Source organism: Mus musculus, chromosome 17 (assembly GCF_000001635.26).
Source record: "Mus musculus strain C57BL/6J chromosome 17, GRCm38.p6 C57BL/6J".
Taxonomy (NCBI): domain Eukaryota; kingdom Metazoa; phylum Chordata; class Mammalia; order Rodentia; family Muridae; genus Mus; species Mus musculus.
In genome coordinates, this window is record NC_000083.6 from 87,974,208 (window position 1) to 87,993,561 (window position 19,354).

Consider the following 19,354-nt stretch of genomic DNA (forward strand, 5'->3'; position numbering starts at 1 on the left):
CTGGAGCAGAGATTATGGTGGGTCAGACCACCTCTTACAAGACCATTCTGGTTCCCGTCGCCCGGTTTAAACCAAAACTTCACGTCAGTACCCCCAAAGATGAACTTCCGGGGGGGGGGGGCTGAACTTTATCTTCCTAATGTGGCCCTTTGAAAAAAAAATCTGTTTTTTTGCTATTTTCTCTATTATTCGACTACTGAGGATGAGTGGGAGTTTAGCTCGTTAGGGTTGCTAGGGCCCAAGCGTTGACGCTCAACATTACCTTAGCAATCTCAGTTTCTAAAATATAAAAAATTCTGCACACTTATGCTAAAGGGCTCAGATAAGACTGGACCTTAACTGCCCATCTCATATAGTAAGGCGTAAACTAGTTGAGGCAGTGACGGGCCAAGGAAAGTTTTGTGGGTAGCTGGTTTTGTGGATAGCTGTTCTTGCACTTGGCATTCACAAGTGCCGCTCTGTACAATGCTCTGCGAACGCACCGTACGTGGCAGACAGCAACAACCAATTTCTCAGCTCCTTTCAGTCCAACCGCAGGACCGCCCGCAGGGCCAGGTGTTTCCGCAGCGAGCTCGACGCGGCTTCTCGCAGGGTGCACCCCGCCGTTCCAGCAACCGCGCAAGCCACTTCCGTCTTCTTGGTGCATACTTGCCCGGGTAGCCACCGCGAGCTCCACTGCTTTGCAAAGGCTCAGTCTCAAGGCCCGCCAACCCGAGCTTGGGGGCTGGGCCCGCCCCGCCCCGCCCATCTACGCCAGGGCACGTCGCGGGCGGGGCCCCGCCCACCGCGCAGGCCGACACGCCTTCGGATTGGCCGCTGGGCTACGGATGCTCGGGTAGGACGCGCCTCCTCCCGACTTTCCCGCCAGCGGCGGCCGCGCGGTGGATGCGATCCTTGTAGGCGCTCGGAGCCGTGGCCCGGTCTGCCCGTCAGCCTTCATCATGTCCCGACAAAGCACCTTGTACAGCTTCTTCCCCAAGTCCCCGGCACTCGGCGACACCAAGAAGGCCGCGGCCGAGGCCTCACGCCAAGGTGCCGCTGCCTCTGGAGCCTCCGCTTCCCGCGGCGGGGATGCGGCCTGGAGCGAGGCTGAACCCGGGTCCCGGTCCGCGGCGGTATCCGCCTCGTCGCCGGAGGCAAAGGATCTCAACGGAGGGCTGCGGAGGGCCTCCTCCTCCGCGCAGGCCGTGCCTCCCAGGTAGCCGGCTCGGTCGGGGCTGCGGCGGCGCGCGGGTCTCCCGGAAGGAGGGGGAGGCTGCTCCGTGCCAGGCGGCGGGAGGAGGGGCGGCCTGCCGGCCCGGGAGAAGCGGGGCCGGTGCCCGGGACTCTCGGGGGACGCTGCGAGCAAGCGAGCGCACTCCCACTGTGGGGGTGGGGAGGCTCGGGAGGCTCGGGGACGGAGACACCCTCCCCCAAAGTGGCCGGAGCGGGAACGGTGGGTGTCCTGCTGCGATCCGCGGCCTGAGGGGGCGGGGCGGATCGGATCGGGCAGGGAGCTCCTCCGGGTGGCGAGCCTACGGTGGGAGGAAACTCGGGTTGCAGGTGGAAGTTTGTAGATAGTGAAAGCGGCGCTCCGGCTTGGGACGACAGTTTTTTTTAACCCACCTTTTCACAGGAGGGAAGAGTGCGGGAGATTTTTCGCAGTTAGTGGGTCTTCGGAGTATTGGGCAAGCCCTGGGCAAGAAGGTTTACTGGGGGAAACTTGCCTGGAGTTGTACTCGCACTTTGTAAATTTGGCTGTCGTTTGTAGGAACGACTAGAGACATTTATTTTATCTATTTATTTTCATTTTTTTTCGAGACAGAGTTTCTCTGTGTAGCCCTGGCTGTCCTGGAACTCAGACATCCACCTGCCTCTGCTGGGATTAAGAAGTGTGCAGCGACTTATTTAAAATGTAAAGAGTTCTTTCTGGAGTCCAGTACTCTGGAGTTTCAGCTTGGGCACCAGGAAGAGCTGGCGTATGCTCCTGGGGCAGAGAAAATGATTTTGGATCTCTAATTTCTTTCCTTCCCTTTGGCTATAAAGGACACAGTTCAGACACAGGTAAACACAGAGGTGTATTTTGCCTCCGTGTATGTATGTGTGCCCATGTGCATGCACGCTGCCTGAGAGAGGCCAGAGGAGGACCTCAGCCTCTGTAGTTAGAGATATTGTGAGCTACTGGGTGGGTGCAGGGAATCAAACCTGGTTCCTATGGAAGAATGCCAGTGCTCTTAACTGCTGAGCAGCTCTCCAGCCCCATTATTTCTATATTTTTTAAAATTACCTGTTAGTGTGTATATGTGTGTATGCATGCTATAGTAGGTTGTGGAAATCAGAGGACAACTTAAGAGTTGGTTCTTCCACCAACCGTCCTGTGGATAAAACTCAGGCCATCCTTTGCGTTATCGCCTAGGCCATATCTTCACTGGTATTTTTTTTTAGACAGGGTTTTGTAGCCCTGGATGTCCTGGAATGCACTCTGTAGATCACCTGTCTCTGGTTCCCAAGTACTGGGATTAAAGGTGTGCGCCACCACGCCTGGATACCCCGACTTATTTATTTTCTTTCTTTCTTTCTTTCTTTCTTTCTTTCTTTCTTTCTTTCTTTCTATCTTTCTTTCTTTCTTTCTTTCATGTGTGTGAGTACACTGTTGCGGTCTTCAAACACATCAGAAGAGGGTATCAGATCCCCACTACAGATGGTTGTGAGCCACCATGTGGTTGCTGGGAATTGAACCCAGGACCTCTGGAAGAGCAGTTAGTGCTCTTAACTGCTGAGCCATCTTTCCAGCCCCGCCTTAACTCTTCTTAAAAAATAATTACACTATTTATGGGGGGTATAGGAGATGGGTATGGGAGATGTGTAAATGGCACAGGGTGTGTATGGAGTTCAGTACAATTTGTGAGAGGCACTTTTACCCAGGTACTAAAACTTGCTGAGTCATCACTCTGGCTTCTTAATCCTTTCTCCTTCCTTTTTTTTTTCTTTCTTTCTTTTTTTTTTTTTTTTGTTGTTGTTGTTTTTCAAGACGGTTTCTCTGTGCAGCCCTGGCTGTCCTGGTACTCACTTTGTAGACCAGGCTGACCTCGAACTCAGAAATCCGCCTGCCTCTGCCTTCCAAGTGCTGGGATTAAAGATGTGCTCAGCCATGCCTTGCTTCTTTCATTCTTAAACCGAGTCTATATGTATCTCAGGCTGGCTATGAACTCACAGAAATCTATCCTTGTCTTTTTTTTTTTTTTTTGGATTTATAAATCTATTTTTAACACCATTGCTCTATTCAGACACACTACCAGAAGAGGGCATCCAGGTCCATTACAGATGGTTGTGAGCCACCATGTGGTTACTGGGAATTGAACTCTAGACCTCTGGAAGAGTAGAATTAACTGCTGAACCGTCTCTCCAGCCCTGCCCGTGTCTTCTAAGTGCTGGAATCGAGGCTGTGCATCATCAGTGTTTGTAGGGCTGGGGAGATTGGATGGATTACAAGGATGAGAGTTTTAGTTAAATGCACAGAAGGAAGCCACCTAGAAAATAAGCTGGAAATAGTGGCAGATATCCTTGGCACTGGGGAGGCAGATCTCTATTTGGCAAGTTCTAGGCCAGTGAGAGATTATGTCTCAAGACAAAAAAGGTGGCTAGTAACCAAGGAATGACACCTGAGGTTGACCTCTGGTCCCCATATCCTTGTGTATATATAATTTGCACACTTGCATACACACAAAGCTAAGCTTTTAGTATTGTGTGAAAAATCTGAGACTGGCAAGATGGCTTATTAGGTAGAGTGGCTGCTGCCAAGCCTGCTAACGTGAGTGTGAAGCCTCTGTCTCTACATGCACACGCATGTCTGCCACAGCACTTCTGTACCTGCACACGCATGCCTGCCAGCCACAGCACTTCTGTACCTGCGTGTACCCGCACACGAGCACACACTGAGGAAGAAGTATAAAGGAGCCTGAAACATGCATGTATCAAATGTCTGCTTTATTGTACCACTCTTGGACAACACCAGCCAGCCGTGACCCCATTTTCCCTGCGGCAGGAAAGTCTGTCTTGGCTGATACAGACAGAGGTGAAACCCTGAAAATTCCTCCACGTGGGGAAATATTTCTATTGACATTTACCAGCATAAATAAAAGGATGCTTAGAAAGTTTGTGTTCTCTTCACTCTTAAAGATTTAGAAAACTTTGTTGGTGGCACTTGCCTTTAATCCCAGCACTGGAAGGCTGAGGCAAGCATCTCTTGTTTGATGCCATCCTTGTGAGTTCCAGGATAACCAGGACCACAGAGAAACTCTGTCTCTTAAAAAACAAACAAACAAACCTCAAACAAACCAAAACAAAAGAGGATGTAGAGAACTTGTCTTCCCAGTGGATACATCTCTTAGGTGAGAGGAAGGTCTGGTAAGATTGAAGGTCAGCCTCTAGTCGACCCTTGACCCTATTAGTGTTAAGGACTAGGTCTTTCCCTGAGGCCCTGATGTATGGAGAAGGAACTTACTAGGCTTCTCATCTAAAAACTGGTGTTTGGCAAGGCCAGTAATAGCTTAGGGACCGGGCTTTGGGAAGTTTCAGGATCCTGGAAACACCCTACCTCCTACCAGAGGCCAGTGGCTAAGGGCTACGGTATTCAGTCCCACAGCGGTGGAGATACCCTGTGCTCACTTTGTACAACATTGCCTGATTAGTTTCCTGTTGCCTTTGTCCAGTTTTCCCCTTCCAGGTTGTCTGTTAGATGCTGAACAATAATCGTGCTTGGCTTAGGTATAGTACAGAAAGATCTGCTGCCCCCAGCTCGCATATCTTTACTTTTTCATCCCCTGGTTTGTCCTCAGGAATGTGTCAGTAAAGAACAACTTGCTGGACCAGGTCAGGTTAGGAAATAACTGAATTGTGCAGGGGCAGTGTCTTAGTGGTGAGCATGAAGTGAGCCTGAGGGGATGGTCATAAACTGTTGTGCTTGCCACTATAGGGCCTGAGGTTGGGAGCTGGCCCTTCTAGACATGCTCATATCACAGTTGTCTAAACATGGTTTCCCCACAAGAACTGAATCAAGTTTTGGGAAAAATGAGCCTTTGAAAAAAATTTTCATAGGCATGTGTACTCAAGTGTTAGGCACTTGCTAACAAAACTAGTTTGGTGAGGGGAGACACCTTTGGATGTTGAGAGTACTTAGCTCAGCTGGAACAATTCCAGGCTAAATTGAATAAATTAGATAATATAATTAGCAAGCTAATAATCATGACTTCAGGTCTTGTGGACTCTGATATGTGCTGAATTACAGTATAGGTATGACTGTACTGGCTAGTTTTGTGTCAGCTTGACACAGCTGGAGTTATCACAGAGAAAGGAGCTTCAGTTGGGGAAGTGCCTCCATGAGATCCAGCTGTAAGGCATTTTCTCAATTAGTGACCAAGGGTGAAAGGCCCTAATGGGTGGGACCATCTCTGGGCTGGTAGACTTGGGTTCTATAAGAGAGCAGGCTGAGCAAGCCAGGGGAAGCAAGCCAGTAAGAACATCCCTCCATGGCCTGTGCATCAGCTCCTGCTTTCTGACCTGCTTGAGTTCCAGTCCTGACTTCCTTGGTGATGAACAGCAATGTGGAAGTGTAAGCTGAATAAACCCTTTCCTCCCCACCTTGCTTCTTGGTCATGATGTTGGTGCAGGAATAGAAGCCCTGACTAAGACCTATGACTCATACTGTAAGTCTGTTTTGTGACTGACAGGATACAGTCTGAATTTTGTCATCATTTTAAGACCGAGAAACAGATGTTCATTGAGTACCAGTTTATTATTGGCTTCATTGTTAAATAAGCATTGTCTTTTATTACTAGAAAAGTTCCTTGAACCTTCTTCTGACTTGCCAGAAGCCTCCAAAGGAGTCTTAATACTTTGTTAAAACTGTTTATCTGTGGGTAATTGCCATTGAGGTAAGGTAGCCAAATACTAACTGGCTTTTATATATATGTGTTTTTGTTTTTTGATTTTTCTTTTGCAACAGTTCTTGTGACTTCTCACCAGGTGATTTGGTTTGGGCTAAGATGGAAGGTTACCCCTGGTGGCCTTGCCTAGTTTATAATCATCCCTTTGATGGAACGTTCATCCGGAAGAAAGGGAAATCTGTCCGTGTTCATGTACAGTTCTTTGATGACAGCCCAACAAGGGGCTGGGTTAGCAAAAGGATGTTAAAGCCATATACAGGTAAGAGGTAAATGGGGATGGGGGTGATTCATGATATTGTGATGTGTGTGTGTGTGTTTCCTTAGCAAATTGCAGGAATAGCAGTTGTAAAAGTTCTCACATGCTAAAGAGGCAAGACACAGCTGGTTTTAGCTACTTTGTTTTGTATGGAAATTTTATTTTTGTAAGTCCTTTGACTTACAGCAGTTAAAGCCCTTTAAGAAAAAGTGGTCTCTTGATTGGGAGTTAGGTAACTGTGCTATGAAAGTGAGACATGAGAAGTGTAGAGTTAATAGCTCTATTTTGAAGTAAATATGTAGGTAATGTAAGCAGGATAAGTAGCATGGATTATATATATATTATATATTATAGAGTGACATTCTCTATAACAGATGCAGATCTCATAGCCTCCAAAATTGTGACCTATGACTATATTTGAGCTGCGTTTCACATCAGAGCACTCACTCGTCCTTTAATGCTTTTCATGAGCCCAGCTTTATTTGTACAGACACCCACAGTGCTGCATATTTTGCCTCGTGTTAACCGAGGGCATCCCTTGGCTCTTGTGTTACATGCAGTGTATGCACACTGTAATTGCAGGTGTAAGCAAGGCTGCGCCCTTTACTCCCAGACAGCCCAGGCTAGTATGTTGACCTCTGTGGCATGGAACATAACAGGGTCAGGCCAGTTTCCCAGAACTCCCCTTGAGAACCCTACCTTTTAGTTAGTGTGCTTGTCCTGCAAAGGGCACATTCCCTGAAGAGCATCGTGAATGGACAGAGTTTCTACTCTTCACTTACCTGCAGTTTACCCTTGGTACTCATACAGAAAGTGGCCTTTTATGGCATCAGATGATGAGTTCTTCGGGTTTAACATTCTAAAACTGCCTGGGCAAAATAATAGATCAGGAAAATGTTTATATTATTGTGTATGTGAAATGTTGTGCCTTGGTCTTTAAAATTCTATCCTCTGTTCTTTAAAGTTCCCATTTGTTGGGCTGAGGGAATAGTTTGGTGGTAGAGCCCTTCCTTGCCTAGATGTACACATGTGCAAGACCTTGTTTTTTCCCTTTCAGTGCAGAGTTGGGGGCAGGGGGAGTTGGGGATGAGGAGGGTGGTTGGTAGATGAGTTGAGGAGAGAGGACAGGACAGGACACACTCCCCATGGTTAGCCCTGGCCGTCTTGGATATTATGTTGACTAGGCTAGTCTCAAACTCACAAAAGAGTCACTTGCCTCTGCTTATGATCCAGAGTGCTGAGATTAAAGGGTGGGCTCTCTTCTTACTTTTTGAGACTAAATTATATAGGCTACCTTGAATTCACTTTGTGGCCTAGGCTGGCTTTATCTCTGTCCCATGCTGGCCTCAATACTATAGTGGTCTTTATGCCTCAGCTTCTCGAGTGCTGGGGTAATCGGCCTGAGTCACATCTGGGTTCCACAGATGTAGTTACCAAATTTTGCTTTGTTATTTATTTATTTGGTTTACTTACTTAACTGGTAGTACCACAGATTGAACTAAGGGCAGGGCCCGTTTTATATTTACAAGACAACAGTTTTTGCTGTCAGTGTGTTCACGTAGCTCTGGTGAAAGTTGAAACAATGCATGTTTTAATGCATTAGCCAAGAAAATGGATGGAGGCAAAGGCTGCTTTTGTTCAAATTCCATCTTTAGTTACTGGGCCAAGTGTTTCTGGGGAGTGTGAGTGTGGTGTGCTGTGTTGTGTTGTGTAATAAAGCTAGGGTAGGGACTTTGGGAAAGGTTCAGAGCTGTCTGCCAGTTGATAGTGCTTCTCGAACGTTACAGCTTTTGCTCTTCAGAGAGACGAGAATTTGTACCTTCAGTTTGTCTTAGATAGTCCATAAAAGTGGTTAGTTTCACTGAAATTTAGGTAGTCCTGTTAGTTTATTTAATATCTGCATGTACACCTGCTTTCCAGCAGAGGGCATCAGAACTCATTATGGGGGCTGGAGAGATGGCTCAGTGGTTAAGAGCACTGACTGCTCAAGGTCCTGAGTTCAAATCCCAGCAACCACATGGTGACTCACAACCATCCATACTGAGATCTTATGGCCTCTTCTGGTGTGTCTGAAGGCAGCTACAGTGTACTTAAATAATAATAATAATAATAATAATAATAATAATAATAATAATAATAAATCTTTTTTTAAAAACCCAACTCATTACGGATGGTTGTGAGCCACCATGAAGCTGCTGAGAATTGAACTCAGGACCTCTGGAAAAACAGTTAATGCTTTTAACTGCTGAGCCATCTCTACAGTTCCAAGAAATAGTTTCTAAAATTAAGTTTGTGATGCTCTGCTTCTGTTGACTAGAAAGAAGTGTTCTCGCTTACAGTAATGGTGAAAAGCAAGTGGTGGGGCCAGCCCCAGTCCCCAGCCATGTACATGACAGGCCAGCCCCAGTCACTACATTACATCCACACAAGATAATTTTTAAATGAAAACGAGTTTTATTTTAAAGCAGGGGTCTTTGAAATGTTGCATTTTGGTGTTGTTAGGAGGAAAAAACTTTTTTTAATGATAGGTCCCTAGTTAAATCTTTTCTTTTTCTGAGACTATGTAGCCCAGGCTAGACTCCGTCTCTTTGTAGCTGAATATGCCTTGAGATCCTGATTCCCCCGTCTCTGCCAAGTGCTAGAGATTATATTTAGTATTACCAGTCCTGTTCAGCATAGTGCTGGGGCTAGAGCCCAGGGCCTGTGCATGCTTCACAGGCACCCTGTCAACTGAGTGACCCCCTAGCCTGGTTATTCAGTTGGGACAATTTTAGAAAGAGTTCCTAAACAAACTACACTTGTATCTGCTTTGAGGTTTTTCATACCTTGACCCAGGGTTCTGACATTAGAAGAAAGACTCAAGCAGCCTTGGATGACTATACAGCGATTCAAACAAGTAAAACTGGGGATTCTAGTGTCATTGCTACCTTCCCCCGTTAGCTTTTGATCTGTGCATATGAAAAATGGGGCATTAAAAAGTATAACTGATTGTAACTTCCTGTTTGTGTTATAAATTGGCCAACTCTTCAGCCACCTGGTTCTTATTTATATTTCTAGGTTCAAAGTCAAAGGAAGCCCAAAAGGGAGGTCATTTCTACAGTTCAAAGTCTGAGATACTCAGAGCAATGCAACGTGCAGATGAGGCCTTAAGTAAAGACACGGCTGAGAGGCTGCAGCTGGCAGTGTGTGATGAGCCTTCAGAGCCGGAGGAGGAGGAGGAGACAGAGGTCAGTCACTCCATTCTCTTAGGGGGGAAGGAGGATATGATGTGTATGTGATGAAGTGAGAAATAATAAAAAATATAGTAATTGTATGTGAATGCACCATTTCATTTGTACATGCAGACATCTCCCCTCCCTGGATTTAGCTTATTTAGAATTTCAACAGTCTGTCTGTCTGTCTCTGTCTCTCTCTCTGTTTTGTACTTGAAGCTGGCCTCAAGCTCAGAATCTTCTTACTTTCTGCTTTTCAAATGGTCTCCCAGTCCAGGGATTGAATTTAGGGTCTCAAATGTGTTAGGCAAATGTTCTTCCACTTGGCCCACCCACTCCCTTAGGGAAAAAGCTGGCTTTGAATTCAACAAGTGGGGAAAATAACTAGCCATGCTTCTGCTTCTGCTTCCTAAGTGCTGGAGTTAGAGGTGCATGTCAACATACCTGGGGTTTTTTTTTTTTTGTTTTGTTTTGTTTTTTTGGAGACAGGGTTTCTCTGTGTAGCCCTGGCTGTCCTGGAACTCACTCTGTAGACCAGGCTGCCCTCGAACTCAGAAATCCGCCTGCTTCTGCTTCCCGAGTGCTGGGATTAAAGGCGTACACCTCTACACCCGGCAACATACCTGGTTTATGAATTGCTGAGGATCAAACCTAGGATCAACTGAGCTTCATCTCTGCCCCATGCTGGCCTTAATACTACAGTGGTCTTTAAGTGCTGGGGTTATAGGCCTGAATCACAACATCTGGGTTCCACAGATGTACTTATCAAATTTGATTGATTGATGGCACCAGAGATTGAACTAAGGACCCGTTTTATATTTACAAGCCCCTTTCTTTGTTTGGCAGGTGCATGAGGCTTATTTATCTGATAAGAGTGAAGAGGATAATTACAACGAGAGTGAAGAAGAAGCACAGCCCAGTGTTCAGGGGCCTAGGCGAAGCAGCCGGCAAGTCAAGAAGCGACGGGTCATCTCAGACTCGGAGAGTGACATTGGTGGCTCTGATGTAGAATTCAAGCCAGACACTAAGCAGGAAGGAAGCAGTGATGACGCGAGCAGTGGAGTTGGGGACAGCGATAGTGAGGACCTAGGCACCTTTGGCAAAGGCGCTCCAAAGCGGAAGAGAGCCATGGTTGCTCAGGGTGGACTTAGAAGGAAAAGTCTGAAGAAGGAAACAGGCTCAGCCAAACGAGCAACTCCCATTCTCTCAGAAACCAAGAGTACCTTGAGCGCTTTTTCTGCCCCTCAGAATTCTGAATCCCAGACCCACGTCAGTGGAGGAGGTAACGACAGTAGTGGACCCACTGTTTGGTATCACGAAACTTTAGAATGGCTTAAGCCAGAAAAGAGAAGAGATGAGCACAGGAGACGCCCCGATCACCCTGAATTTAACCCCACCACACTGTATGTGCCTGAAGAGTTCCTCAATTCTTGTACCCCAGGGATGAGGAAGTGGTGGCAGCTCAAGTCTCAGAACTTTGACCTCGTCATCTTTTATAAGGTGGGGAAGTTTTATGAGTTGTATCACATGGATGCTGTTATTGGAGTCAGTGAGCTGGGGCTGATATTCATGAAGGGCAACTGGGCCCATTCTGGTTTTCCAGAGATTGCGTTTGGCCGGTTCTCGGATTCCTTGGTGCAGAAGGGCTATAAGGTAGCACGAGTGGAGCAGACCGAGACTCCAGAAATGATGGAGGCGCGATGTCGGAAAATGGCACACGTGTCCAAGTTTGATAGAGTGGTGAGAAGGGAGATTTGCAGGATCATTACCAAGGGCACACAGACCTACAGTGTGCTGGATGGTGATCCCTCTGAGAACTACAGTAGGTATCTTCTTAGCCTCAAAGAGAAGGAGGAAGAGACTTCTGGTCACACTCGTGTGTATGGTGTTTGCTTTGTGGACACTTCACTGGGCAAGTTTTTCATCGGCCAGTTTTCGGATGACCGCCACTGTTCCAGATTTAGGACGCTAGTGGCTCACTATCCTCCAGTACAAATTTTGTTCGAGAAAGGAAATCTCTCAACAGAGACCAAAACTGTCCTAAAGGGTTCACTGTCATCTTGTCTTCAGGAAGGTCTCATACCAGGTTCCCAATTTTGGGATGCCACTAAGACCTTGCGAACACTCCTTGAAGGAGGGTACTTTACTGGAAATGGAGACAGTAGTACAGTGCTGCCTCTGGTGCTTAAAGGAATGACCTCGGAGTCAGATTCTGTTGGGTTGACACCAGGCGAGGAGAGTGAATTGGCTCTCTCTGCTCTAGGTGGTATTGTTTTCTACCTCAAAAAATGCCTGATTGATCAGGAGCTTCTGTCAATGGCTAATTTTGAAGAGTATTTCCCTTTGGATTCTGACACGGTCAGCACAGTAAAACCTGGGGCTGTCTTTACTAAAGCCAGTCAGCGGATGGTGCTAGACGCAGTGACATTAAACAACCTGGAGATTTTCCTGAATGGGACAAATGGCTCTACTGAAGGGACCCTGCTAGAGAGATTGGATACTTGCCATACGCCCTTTGGCAAGCGGCTCTTAAAACAGTGGCTCTGTGCCCCCCTCTGCAGCCCTTCTGCCATCAGTGACCGTCTAGATGCGGTGGAAGATCTGATGGCCGTGCCTGACAAGGTCACTGAAGTTGCAGACCTCTTAAAGAAGCTGCCAGACCTTGAGAGGCTACTGAGTAAGATTCATAATGTTGGGTCTCCCCTGAAGAGCCAGAACCATCCAGACAGCAGGGCTATAATGTACGAAGAAACGACATACAGCAAAAAGAAGATCATTGATTTTCTCTCTGCTCTAGAAGGATTCAAAGTAATGTGTAAAGTCTCAGGGCTTCTGGAGGAGGTCGCGGGTGGTTTTACGTCCAAAACCCTCAAGCAGGTTGTTACTCTGCAGTCAAAAAGTCCTAAAGGCCGCTTTCCTGACCTGACTGCAGAACTGCAGCGATGGGACACAGCCTTTGACCATGAGAAGGCTCGGAAGACCGGACTCATCACTCCAAAAGCAGGGTTTGACTCTGATTATGACCAAGCACTTGCTGACATCAGAGAGAATGAACAGAGCCTCCTGGAGTACTTAGACAAACAGCGCAGTCGGCTTGGCTGTAAGAGCATAGTCTACTGGGGAATCGGTAGGAACCGTTACCAGTTAGAGATTCCAGAGAATTTCGCTACCCGTAATCTACCTGAAGAATATGAGCTGAAATCTACTAAAAAAGGCTGTAAACGATACTGGACCAAAACGATTGAGAAGAAATTAGCTAATCTTATTAATGCTGAAGAACGCAGGGACACATCCTTAAAGGACTGCATGCGGCGCTTGTTCTGTAACTTCGACAAGAACCACAAGGACTGGCAGTCTGCTGTAGAGTGCATTGCAGTGTTGGGTAAGGCTTTGGTTAACCCTTGTGTCCCAACTATCCATCTCTAAACCTAGCTATGTTTAATATGGGTGTGTGCATGGATGTTTAAATAACTACAACTTAGGTTTCACTATAATAGCCTTATGACAATTTTTCCTAGTCTTGGAATAGTTTCGAATTTTATCATTGAGGGAAGATTTATTTTCAAGTCTCTTTTTAAAAACACTTACTGGTACTAGGTAATTTCCTGATTTGTTTAAGGATCTGTAGCCCAAGCTGATGTTGAACTCCTGGCAATCCTCCTGCCTCACATCCCCAAGTGCTAGGATTAGAGGTCTGGGCCACTATTTCCCAGCTTTTACAATTTTATTTTGTCATGCTGGCATCAGATCTAGACCTTTGTGCATGCAGGGCTATTTAAACATTTTGGCCACGGAGCCAAAATCTTGAGCCCAAAATGCTTTTATAAATGCTTATTGAAAGGTTTTTCTTTTGGCTTTATTCTTTGTGGTTCTTCCTTTTGTATCGAGTCAGATTTGCATGGAAATAAGACTGGAGCTGGATGTAGGCTTTCTGTGCGCCCTTTGGTTATCTTTAAACATCAGCACTTCGCATCTGGAGCTGTCTGGGCATCAGCTTTGTTAGCAGTGTGGGGGGTTAAACGTAGTGCTGCAAGCACAGGCTGTACTATCACACGGAGGGAGGTCTGTAACAGAGCTTCTCTCATCTAAGCAGTGAGCAGATGCACTACAGTAGTGGAATCCTCCCTCAGCACAGGTGCTCTATATCGGCCCACTCACCTGGCTCCCTAGCTCCTTGTAATGTCATTGTCAACTGCCCCCCCCCCCCCCCCCAAGCACTAGCTGTAAAGTCTAGCACGCTGTGTCCTCCTCTCTCATCTCCACCTCCCAACTTTGCTATTCTGGCCTAAGCTGGTCTGGAGCTCACACAGATGCCTGCCGTGGCCAAAACAGAAAATGTTGCTTTTACTGAGAAGTACAATACTTTGTTTTGTGTGTTGGGAGTTTGGGCACGCAGTAAGTAGTTCTTACGGAGGTCTCTTTCCACGGGGGATTGAACTTGGGTGGGTCTCTGGGCTTTGATCTGCTGAATCATCTTGCTGGTAAAAGACACAATAGAAGCAAGCACAGGTACTATCTAGTGGGTATAAGTTTACCCAGCAAGAAATTAACAAAATGATGAAGTCTTACTTGTATCCTCTTGACAGATGTCTTACTGTGCCTGGCTAACTACAGTCAAGGAGGAGATGGTCCTATGTGTCGCCCAGAAATTGTGTTACCAGGAGAAGACACACATCCCTTCTTAGAGTTTAAAGGGTCACGACATCCCTGCATTACAAAGACTTTTTTTGGAGACGATTTTATTCCTAACGACATTCTAATAGGCTGCGAGGAAGAAGCAGAGGAACATGGCAAAGCCTATTGTGTGCTTGTGACTGGACCAAATATGGGGGGCAAGTCTACACTCATAAGACAGGTAATTTGTTCTTCATGTTCTATTAAGTAGAAAGCAATTGTAAGATGAAGGGCAGATGCTATAGAATCTAGTCTACTATATAATCTAATCCACTGTCCAGAGAGCAAAGTCCCATAAGAGAAGCAAAGGGAAGCTCCTCCTATAAAGTTGTTTCATCAGTCTTCTGGCTCTTAGCTAATGTTAAAGAAAACACATGATTATCAGGGACTTAGAGAGTACATTCATGGTGAATAAAATTACAGAGGTGATATAATAAAAATAATGGCACCAACTTATTTTGATCCTAGGGGAGCCCAGGGCATTTTTTTTTTTTTAAATTTGAAACATGAACATATTCTTACTGCTAAGCTGCTATCACCACTACTGTCCTCTGCCTGGTACTTGTGTTAAAGATTTAGACTTGTTTGTGCTCCTTGATGTCCTTTTAGAGGAAACTAGTCATATCTTTGTAATGTAATTTGCTAACAAAATTGGCTGTATTGTATGTTATCTTTCAACTTTAAAACAAGTAGAGGAGGTTATTGTCTGAGATAAACTTGCTGGATCCAGGTATTCCTGGTAGTTAAAGCCCAGAGGTCTTTGTTAGCTAGGTATGGAATACCAGGTTCCTACTTAAGGATTCTTGAATCCAATGGTATTGTGTACAGATAGATTTTCAAATACCAATTCCTTTCTTCCCATCTTCCCAGGCTGGTCTGTTGGCTGTGATGGCCCAGCTGGGTTGTTACGTACCTGCTGAGAAGTGCAGGCTCACACCAGTTGACAGAGTGTTTACTAGGCTTGGTGCCTCAGATAGAATAATGTCAGGTGAGTTGCTTTTCCTCCACACAATTTTACAATTCAGTTGGCAAGGATAACCTGCCTTTTGTTTTAAACTTGATGTAACAACATATATGCTTTTAGTTTAAATTCTTGCTCATCATTTTCAAACAAGATATAATCTGCTCTTAACTCAGTTGTTTCTTTTTTTAGGAGAAAGCACATTTTTTGTTGAGTTGAGTGAAACTGCTAGCATACTCAGGCATGCAACAGCACATTCTTTGGTACTTGTGGATGAATTAGGTAAGACAGATTTTGTTTGAATGCCATTAGGGTGGAAAACCCATGTCCCCAATAGCTACTGTTTCCCCCTCTCTGGCGGTCCTGGGATTTCCTGTCTTGTCTGGTAGGCAAGAGCTGTACTGCTGAGATGCAGTCTCCATAATCATTTTTATTTAAGACTGCTCATCAGTCAAGAGCATGCATGCATCTCTGTACCATGTACATGCAGTGCCTTGGGGGGGGGGGCACTTGGATGTCCTGCCTTTTCCTTTTTTTTTTTCTCCCTTTTGGTTGTGAGACATGGTTTCTCTGCGTAGCCCTGGCTGCTCTAGAGCTCACTTTAATGTAGAGTGGGCTGGCTATGAACTCCGAGATCCACCTTTCTCTGTGCCTCAGGCAGTGCCTGGCTGGGTTCATTGCTTTTAACTGCTGAGCATTTACACATTTCTGGTGTGGAAGCATATGGGGGTCAGCAGATGCTCAGCATATTGTATGTCGTATCCAGGCCACTGGGCTCCTGCTCATTTCTGACAATAAGTAGACAAGGTTGGCCTTTCCCCATGTACTGGGGACCTGTTGCATGATGCCACTGAGTGACTGGAAGATCGGTGTTCCCATTCTCTGTACCTGAATTGTAGATGTTTATTATTGTCACAAGGTGTACATCTCTTAATGTAACAGTAATTCCACTTCCACAGGAAGAGGCACCGCAACTTTTGATGGGACAGCGATAGCCAATGCGGTTGTTAAAGAACTTGCTGAAACCATAAAGTGTCGAACACTGTTTTCTACACACTATCATTCATTAGTAGAAGATTATTCTAAAAGTGTTTGTGTGCGCCTAGGACATATGGTATGTGGAATCAACCAGACATTTTTTTCTTTTGGCATAAAGTAAACAGAACTGTGATAAAATGAACTTTTCTTTCTTGAAGGCATGCATGGTAGAAAATGAATGTGAGGACCCCAGCCAGGAGACTATTACTTTCCTCTATAAATTCATTAAGGGAGCTTGTCCTAAGAGCTATGGCTTTAATGCAGCAAGGCTTGCTAATCTCCCGGAGGAGGTTATTCAGAAGGGACACAGAAAGGCAAGAGAATTTGAGAGGATGAATCAGTCATTACAGCTATTTCGGTAATTATATCATAATCTTCCTTTAAAGCTGACTTTAAAGACTTGGAAGGCTGGTACAGAGACAAAATGAAATATTTTTTTCCTTTTTTTAAGGGAAGTTTGTCTGGCTACTGAAAAGCCGACTATAAACGGTGAAGCTATCCATAGGCTGCTGGCCTTGATTAACGGATTGTAGACTACATTGGAAGCTGAGCTGACTTTTGAAAAAGGTGGTAAATTCAGACAACATTATGATCTAATAAACTTTATTTTTAAAAAATGACCATTTTTCCATTTTCTTTCTAGGAAATTAAACCCTTTTAATTCTTATCTACCTTCTACATAATGGTTATTGAATACTCCACAATATATTAAGTCTAGATGTTATGGTACATGCATACACTTTCAGGCTGTTTATACCCACTGTCACCAATACACATAAATGGGGGGAGGGGCGCTATGAAACTGTATAGAGCTGTATATATACTGGTCTCAGCTTAATGCAGGAAATTGCTGTAATTTCCAGCTGTTTTGTCTTAACTGTTCAAATAAAAACTATGAACAGAGTTCAAATACAGGACTGTTTTGAAGAGACTTTCTAAAGTGTACTTTAAAACATAGTAGTTTTTACCTTTCACAAAACTGAGATACAAGAATACTTTTGTTTTACAGTGCATCCCTTCCTAGGAAGTCTCATTAAAACACTCACTTTTTCTAGGGGTGATTTTGAATGCTGCACAGGAAAGGGAAGGAGATAATAGTCTTAACTTTTCTTAAAGGATACCAGAAACATTGCTGGATATAACTTAAGGTTAGTGTTTTTCTCTTTCATAGAAAGAAGGTACATACTGGGACATGAGTACAGTTACAGCAAGTCTAGGTGTGCTAACAAAACAGGGCACATTCAAGTACAATAAGATTTGCTTGAAATTAAAAACGAACTACATGAGATTAAAGCATTAAAATCATATTCTCAATCTGAATACATGTTAAACAAAAAAAAAAAAATCAATGCAGAAGTGCTAGCTCACATTTTTACCATATTACAAAAAGCAATTGGTACCCATGTCCATAAAGGCAGCAACAAAGCTGCTTGTCTGTGGAAGATGACTACTGCAAATCAGACTGCATTCAATGCTCGTTGTAAAAACACCAGCTTTTTCAGAAGTTGGTATCTGTACAAAATTGCAGCTTATTTCTTCACTTCTGTCCCTTCAAAAGTCTTTACGCAGTAATGCTAAAATCCCGAGCTCTGACATCCTGAGTCAATCTATTGCCACTTCCTTTTTGGTAGCTTGAGCTTCCTAGTGTCAACTGACCTTGTGTGTCCATTTTTTCAGTACAGTCTCTTTCTGTAGCATGGGCAAGTATTTTATCTTCCAAAAGATGTTTTAAGTTATGTTAGAATGGCAGGACTTTTTCTTTAGGGAAGGAATTCAGTTGTGCTGCAACGTATTAGATTCTATAGGTGGGGCAGAGTCATAGAGTGTGTCTGTGTCGTGTGTAGGCTCGCCAGCTAAGGTACAAGGATTAGACAGCGTTCCAGCACCACAGTCACAGAAAAACCTAAAGCAAAATGAAAATCCAAGAATTAGCAAAGTGACGGGAAGGAATTGGGTACCATAGCAACACGCATACTGCTACATACCTATCATGTCTAATGAACTCTACATCATGTCCCTGATGGCACTTCTTAATGCAGTTCACACATATGGCATTTCGATCTGTGGTGTTACAAGTATGACATCTAAAAAGCAAAATCTTGTATTATTGAACTTGTCAGGAATTCACAACACTGCATTTTATTATTCTTATGTCTGAATTTTTTTGTGGCTGTGAAAGGGAACTATATTGTATCTGCTCAGGAAAACTGGGTTGTAAATACAGGCAGCCATGCCTTTAGTCCTGTACTTAAGAAGCAGAGACAGGTGGATTTCTCTGAGTTCAAGGCCAGCCTGGTCTATTTATATAGCAAGTTACAGGACTACCCAGGGAGACGTAAATAATTCCTACCCTTTCTAAAGGGTTTGGAAAACACACACATTATATATATAAAAACTTGTAAACAATCAGCTTACATCCTCCCACCCCCGGTATGCAGTCTTTGATTCTAGAGCTCAATGCAGACAATAGCACCAAAGATGTCAGGCATTAAAGGAATCACTAACTTGCACTTCTCTGTATTCAACTTAGTAACTTAGAAATGTACCTGTAGAAGTCATGCATGGGGTAGCTGGTATAACTTGATATTTTATATAGACATTGTCCTCTACTAACAGCCTTTTCTATGGCATCTTGATTGTTCATTATTTTGTTATCTGTAAAAACAAAAAGTTTTCAATAGCTAGCCAAGGATACAATTTTATATATATATATAAGAATAGAAATAAGATTTTCCTTGTATAAAACATTCCAATTCCTAGAATAAGCTTAAGCCTGACTCCACACTGGTCGTTTAAAGCTGCTTCTAAGTTGGAGAGTGACAGAGGAATCAACAGTGCTTTGTGGTCATTAAAGAACTTAAAAGAACAACATACCTTTCATTGTCACATTAACACCAGATGCTAAAAATAAGCCTCCAAATCGGTTGTTAAAGATCTGATTGCCTTCGAGTGTTGCAGTTGCATGATTTGTAATTTCAATACCTGAGGTGAGATTTACAAACAAGCAGATGTGCGTCACTTTGAGACTCCAAGCTGGGAAAGGGTAAACTGTTGCCTTTACCCTTGTTTGCTAAGTAGCTAAAGGACAAACTGCTGACAACTACACAGTCAGACAGGACAAGTAAACTAAGGGGATTCCTTAAAACCTTACCAGAAAGTGCAACAGATGGAAGGTAAGTATAAAGGGGACACTATATGCTGAAATAGTACAATTCTGAAAGTCACCAATTCTTTTTTCCTTTTAATATCTAGAAGTGGTCAGAGGATTCATTTATCTCTATTTCCATCT

General features: G+C 44.5%; 2 protein-coding genes across 6 annotated transcripts in view; one reads left to right on the top strand and one right to left on the bottom strand.

The window, feature by feature from the left end:
- Positions 1 to 842: 842 nt before the first annotated feature.
- Positions 843 to 16,685, top strand: Msh6 (mutS homolog 6). The gene is made up of 10 exons (NM_010830.2): positions 843 to 1,198; positions 5,984 to 6,183; positions 9,238 to 9,407; positions 10,239 to 12,774; positions 13,979 to 14,247; positions 14,937 to 15,054; positions 15,220 to 15,309; positions 15,987 to 16,141; positions 16,224 to 16,423; positions 16,517 to 16,685. Exons 1-10 carry the CDS (start codon positions 942 to 944, stop codon positions 16,596 to 16,598), a joined length of 4,077 nt encoding a protein of 1,358 aa, NP_034960.1. The 5' UTR covers positions 843 to 941; the 3' UTR covers positions 16,599 to 16,685.
- The window catches only part of Fbxo11 (F-box protein 11), a 75,187-nt gene continuing 72,484 nt past the window's right edge, over positions 16,652 to 19,354 (bottom strand). For all 5 annotated transcript variants that reach the window (NM_001379303.1, NM_001081034.3, NM_001348248.1 and 2 more), the window contains exons 20-23: positions 18,940 to 19,047; positions 18,612 to 18,720; positions 18,051 to 18,149; positions 16,652 to 17,968 (exon numbers count right to left, since the gene is read on the bottom strand). In NM_001379303.1, the coding sequence (NP_001366232.1) occupies positions 17,839 to 17,968; positions 18,051 to 18,149; positions 18,612 to 18,720; positions 18,940 to 19,047 (446 nt within the window). In that variant the 3' untranslated portion in view covers positions 16,652 to 17,838. The remainder of the gene's footprint in view (positions 17,969 to 18,050; positions 18,150 to 18,611; positions 18,721 to 18,939; positions 19,048 to 19,354) is intronic.